The sequence below is a fragment of the Pseudophryne corroboree genome, chromosome 11, assembly GCF_028390025.1.
Source record: "Pseudophryne corroboree isolate aPseCor3 chromosome 11, aPseCor3.hap2, whole genome shotgun sequence".
NCBI lineage: Eukaryota > Metazoa > Chordata > Amphibia > Anura > Myobatrachidae > Pseudophryne > Pseudophryne corroboree.
Genome location: NC_086454.1, coordinates 342,711,471 through 342,717,470, shown reverse-complemented (window position 1 = coordinate 342,717,470; position 6,000 = coordinate 342,711,471). Strand labels below are relative to the sequence as shown.

Below are 6,000 nucleotides of genomic sequence, written 5' to 3'. Positions count from 1 at the left end.
TATATGACAGGGATAGCCTTATAATAAGTGCTCCCTATATAGCTGCTTTAATATATATAATTTTGCCACAATTTTGCCCCCCCTCTCTTGTTTTACCCTGTTTCTGTAGTGCAGTGCAGGGGAGAGCCTGGGAGCCTTCCTGACCAGCGGAGCTGTGTGAGGAAAATGGCGCTGTGTGCTGAGGAGATAGGCCCCGCCCCTTTTTCGGCGGGCTCGTCTCCCGCTCTTTAACGGATTCTGGCAGGGGTTAAATATCTCCATATAGCCCCCGGAGGCTATATGTGAGGTATTTTATGCCAAAAAATAGGTTTACATTGCTTCCCAGGGCGCCCCCCCCCCAGCGCCCTGCACCCTCAGTGACTGCCGTGTGAAGTGTGCTGAGAGCAATGGCGCACAGCTGCAGTGCTGTGCGCTACCTTAAGAAGACTGAGGAGTCTTCTGCCGCCGATTCTGGACCTTCTTCTCTTTTCAGCATCTGCAAGGGGGCCGGCGGCGAGGCTCCGGTGACCATCCAGGCTGTACCTGTGATCGTCCCTCTGGAGCTAATGTCCAGTAGCCAAAGAAGCCAATCCATCCTGCACGCAGGTGAGTTCACTTCTTCTCCCCTAAGTCCCTCGTTGCAGTGATCCTGTTGCCAGCAGGACTCACTGTAAAATAAAAAACCTAAGCTAAACTTTTCTAAGCAGCTCTTTAGGAGAGCCACCTAGATTGCACCCTTCTCGGACGGGCACAAAAACCTAACTGAGGCTTGGAGGAGGGTCATAGGGGGAGGAGCCAGTACACACCACCTGATCATAAAGCTTTACTTTTTGTGCCCTGTCTCCTGCGGAGCCGCTATTCCCCATGGTCCTTTCAGGAACCCCAGCATCCACTAGGACGATAGAGAAATATGTAAAACATTTTTCATAGCCTCAATCATGTAACGTGTGGCCCTACTGGAAGTCACATTCGTCTCTTAATCGTCGACACTGGAGTCAGTATCCGTGTCGGCGTCTGTATCTGCCATCTGAGGTAACGGGCGTTTTAGAGCCCCTGATGGCTTTTGAGACACCTGGACAGGCACAGGCTAAGTAGCCGGCTGTTTCATGTCATCAATCTTTTGTAAAGAGCTGACACTGTCACGTAATTCCTTCCATAAGCTCAGCCACTCAGGTGTCGACTCCCTAGGGGGTGACATCTCCATTACAGGCAATTGCTCCGCCTCCACACCATTTTCCTCCTCTTATATGTCGACACAATCGTACCGACACACAGCACACACACAGGGAATGCTCTGATAGAGGACAGGACCCCACTAGCCATTTGGGGAGACAGAGGGAGAGTATGCCAGCACACACCAGAGCGCTATATATATATACAGGGATAACCTTATAGAAGTGTTTTTCCCCTTATAGCTGCTGTTTTATTAATACTGCGCCTAATTAGTGCCCCCCTCTCTTTTTTAACCCCTTTCTGTAGTGTAGTAACTGCAGGGGAGAGCCAGGGAGCTTCCCTCCAACGGAGCTGTGAGGGAAAATGGCGCCAGTGTGCTGAGGAGATAGGCTCCGCCCCTTTTTCGCGGACTTTTCTCCTGCTTTTTTATGGATTCTGGCAGGGGTTAAAATTCATCCATATAGCCCTGGGGGCTATATGTGATGTATTTTCGCCAGCCAAGGTGTTTTTATTGCTGCTCAGGGCGCCCCCCCCTAGCGCCCTGCACCCTCAGTGACCGAAGTGTGAAGTGTGCTGAGGAGCAATGGCGCACAGCTGCAGTGCTGTGCGCTACCTTGGTGAAGACAGGATGTCTTCTGCCGCCGATTTTCCGGACCTCTTCTTGCTTCTGGCTCTGTAAGGGGGCCGGCGGCGCGGCTCTGGGACCGGACTCCGAGGCTGGGCCTGTGTTCGGTCCCTCTGGAGCTAATGGTGTCCAGTAGCCTAAGAAGCCCAATCCGCTCTGCAAGCAGGCGAGTTCGCTTCTTCTCCCCTTAGTCCCTCGATGCAGTGAGCCTGTTGCCAGCAGGTCTCACTGAAAATAAAAAAACTAAAACTAAACTTTCACTAAGAAGCTCAGGAGAGCCCCTAGTGTGCACCCTTCTCGGCCGGGCACAAAAATCTAACTGAGGCTTGGAGGAGGGTCATAGGGGGAGGAGCCAGTGCACACCAGGTAGTCCTAAAGCTTTACTTTTGTGCCCAGTCTCCTGCGGAGCCGCTATTCCCCATGGTCCTTACGGAGTTCCCAGCATCCACTAGGACGTCAGAGAAATACACGGTACGTTTCTCTTTAAATATACGCTGAGCCGGTGCCCTGCACAGGCTCCACATACCCAGGCACTGCAGCTGGGGGGTCTGCTATCCCCAGCTCAGTGCTTCACATCACAACATATATATTATTTCATTTAAGACCATTGTTTTTACTTTACTGTGCCCAATGCTCAGCGCTGGGCTCCCTGAGCCCTGCAACCTGGCTGCTAGGGCTCTCTCAGTGCTGGGGGGCTGGCTTCCCTGCACCTGGCTGCCCCCTTCCCTCCAGGGCAGGTCTCCACTTCAGTGCCTAGCCGCAGCCCTCAGAGGTCATCCGGGCTGCGGCGCACCCCCCTCTCTGAATCCCGGCGGCTCAAGACGCTGGTCCTGGCCGCCGCAGTTCAGTGCTCCTGTAGTGCTGAGGCGCCAGTAGCATAGCGCTGAGGCGCCGGGGGCATAGCTACCGGATCCCAGCGCTCAACATCCTACACACCTCCTGCCGCATAGGGAGCAGGCTAGCCCAGTTCCCCGTGAGCAGCGCACCCGCCCTTGCAGCCCGGCTGGCCACCTAGATAGTGCTGAGGCGTTGGGAGCCCCAGCAGCGGCACAGTCTGAGCGCTGCAGCTGGAGCTGATCTCCCGGCTGCAGCGGCTCTCCCTGCTCCCCCAGGCGCGCACACACAGCTCAGAGCGCCGGGGGGCTCCCTCCCATTAAATACACGGCGCCTAATGCCTATACAGTTTAAAGATGGTGCCAAACGCCGCCATTCTGCCCCGCCCCCTCAGTGATCGTAGCGCATTTATGACCCAATCGCACCGCTGCGATAAACTGCAGCGTGCGATCGGGTCCGAATGACCCCCTATGTACGGTTGTGTCTATGTTCCCTTCGTGATCAGGACCAGGAAGTGACAGCACGAGAGGGCAGTAGATAACTTCCGCCCTTACAGCACCTGAATGTTTTCTCTGTTTGAGGTTATTTCGTTTTTTTCTATGCACCATTGGACGCTGGCCACAGGTTACTATTCCAAATAGTTTGTGACATGGAGCCAGGGGCTTATGGGAAAGGTCCTCTTCACGAAGGGAAACTAGATGCTACCCTCTCAACCACTGTTGCGTGGCACACTATTGTGCCCTGAGCAGTCTCCAGGTGTGCCGCCATAGAATCAGAGGCAGCCCGTCAGTCTGCTGCCGCTACTGAGGCCCTGGAACGATCAATACTGGTGGGTTTAGTGGTTGCAGAGCCAGTTCTAATTTCAGGCCCGGGCAGTGTTGGGCACTTCTGGCTTTCTCACATGCGGCTCAGGCGTTACCTATGGAGAAGCTGTGACATGACATCCTAGAACCTGCAACTGCGCCACGCATCACCATTATATTTGAATGTGCCTTGGCAATATTTATATATACATATACATGCTTCTGATGAAGGACCATTGGGTCTGAAAACGCGTTTAAGCTGTGGGACTTCTCACCTCCTGAAAGACCTCTATAAAGGACGCTACGGATGTTCACGAACTGGTGCCATCTCCCACGATTCCGGAGTTGTGGAGGAATTCATTGTGCCAGATTGGACTAAAACGGTGTCTTTGGAGAGGATTACAGTTTGGTGAAATGCTTGTTGATTTTTGAATCTTGCGAGTGCATTTGTGTATTAAAATCCGTTTTTTATATTAGACAATATTGCACTATATATGTCTTTTTTTTTTTAATTTTAGCCTTAAAGGAGAATCATTCCTTCTGAGGATGACTTACCCCCTAAGGGTGACACGCAATCAATAACCTGTATCATTGTGAGCGGGACCAATAAAAACTCTCTTGGATCTTATCTCTGTCTCTCTGTATTGCACAATTGTGTGTATTTCTTTGTTCCTTAGAATATCTTCTGGAAAAAGAAAAAAGCTTCTTCGCATATTAAGAGCTATATTGGTCTTAGCGCCCTGTGGTATCACTTTTTCTATTTTTAATATGTAGATCTTGTTCAGTGTGCTGCGAGTTGTAAAAGGTTGAAAATCTCTGCTGTATGTACTAAGCCTGGGAGAGAGATATAGCACCAGCCCCTTCCCACGCGCTCTCTAGCCCGCTGGGACTTGTGGTTCCACAACAGCTGCACTATGCGTCGGCACTGCGGCCTGGGCGAGTTGCATCGCGGCAAGTGCACTGCAGTCCCGGCCGGCGGAGCGTCACGGTCGCCATGGTAACCCCGCAGTCACCCGCTCAGCTGTCACCTGACCGCCGCTTCCGCTTTCCCGGGATGGTTTCAGCCAGTCGTCACTTCCGGTTCCGGCTAAGTGACAGGCCCCGGAATCCGCAGAAACCCCTGAGATACCGGGACCGGGAGATGAGATGACAACGTCAACCCTGCAGGTAGCGGAGGGATCGGGGAGGGCGGGGCGCGTAGTGGAGGGTATTGCGATCTGTGTGATGTGAGGGCAGGATTAAGCCCTGAGGAGGGTCAGATCCCCTGCCATAGGGTGAGAGGGTCAGATGCCCGGTCATAGGGTGAGAACCCCGGCCATAGGGCGAGAGGAGGTCAGATGGCCGGCCATAGGGTGAGAGGAGGGTGAGTTCCCCTGCCATAGGGTGATAGGAGGGTGAGTTCCCCTGCCATAGGGTGAGAGGAGGGTGAGAACCCCGGCCATAGGGTGAGAGGAGGGTCAGATGGCCGGCCATAGGGTGAGAGGAGGGTGAGATCCCCGGCCATAGGGTCAGAGGAGGGTCAGATGCCCGGCCATAGGGTGAGAGGAGGGTGGGTTCCCGTGCCATAGGGTGAGAGTAGATCAGATCCCCGGCCATAGGGTGAGAGGAGGGTGAGAACCCCGGCCATAGGGTGAGAGGAGGGTCAGATGCCCGGCCATAGGGTGAGAGGAGGGTGAGATCCCCGGTCATAGGGTGAGAAGAGGGTCAGATCCCCGGTCAGAGGAGGGTGAGTTCCCGGGCCATAGGGTGAGAGGAGGGTGAGATCCCGGGCCATAGGGTGAGAGGAGGGTCAGATCCCCGGCCATAGGGTGAGAGGAGGGTCAGATCCCCGGCCATAGGGTGAGAGGAGGGTCAGATCCCCGGCCATAGGGTGAGAGGAGGGTCAGATCCCCGGCCATAGGGTGAGAGGAGGGTCAGATCCCCGGCCTTAGGGTGAGAGGAGGGTCAGATGCCCGGCCAAAATGCCCGGCCATAGGGTGAGAGGAGGGTCATATGCCTGGCCTTAGGGTGAGAGGAGGGTCAGATCCCTGGCCAAAATGCCCGGCCATAGGGTGAGAGGAGGGTCAGATCCCCGGCCTTAGGGTGAGATGAGGGTCAGATCCCTGGCCAAAATGCCCGGCCATAGGGTGAGAGGAGGGTCAGATGTCCGGGCCATAGGGTGAGAGGAGGGTCAGATCCCCGACCAGGGGGAAGAGCAGGCTCAGATACCCAGCCCGGAGGTGGGGACAAGTTTGTGGGCAGGTGGGGCAACAACACATTCTGATGGATCACCGATGGGGGAGGGTGTCTTGTAGTTGGCAGAGTGGGTGTGGTTTAGTAGAGGGGGACGTCTATAGTGGGCAGAGTGGGGGGGTTTATAAATGGCAGAGTGAAGCCTATAACTGGCAAGGGGGTGGGGACTATAGCTGGTAATGAGGCCTATAGTTGTCAGAAGGGTGCAAGAGAGAATCATGTGCTTAGCCAGAGTGCAGAGAGAGCTGTGTAAGGTCCAGGGAAGGTAGGGAGCCTGTGGTAGAGGAATTATAGAGAGGGAAGGGATTGCCAAGAAGAGGCTTGGGTAGACGCCAGGCAATAGAACATACAGTC

At 54.5% G+C, this 6,000-nt stretch overlaps 1 protein-coding gene across 1 annotated transcript in view; it reads left to right on the top strand.

The window, feature by feature from the left end:
- Positions 1–4,468: 4,468 nt before the first annotated feature.
- Positions 4,469–6,000, top strand: part of VPS4A (vacuolar protein sorting 4 homolog A) — a 45,698-nt gene continuing 44,166 nt past the window's right edge. The window contains exon 1 of the mRNA XM_063945917.1: positions 4,469–4,581. Within this exon, the coding sequence (XP_063801987.1) occupies positions 4,561–4,581 (21 nt within the window). The 5' untranslated portion in view covers positions 4,469–4,560. The remainder of the gene's footprint in view (positions 4,582–6,000) is intronic.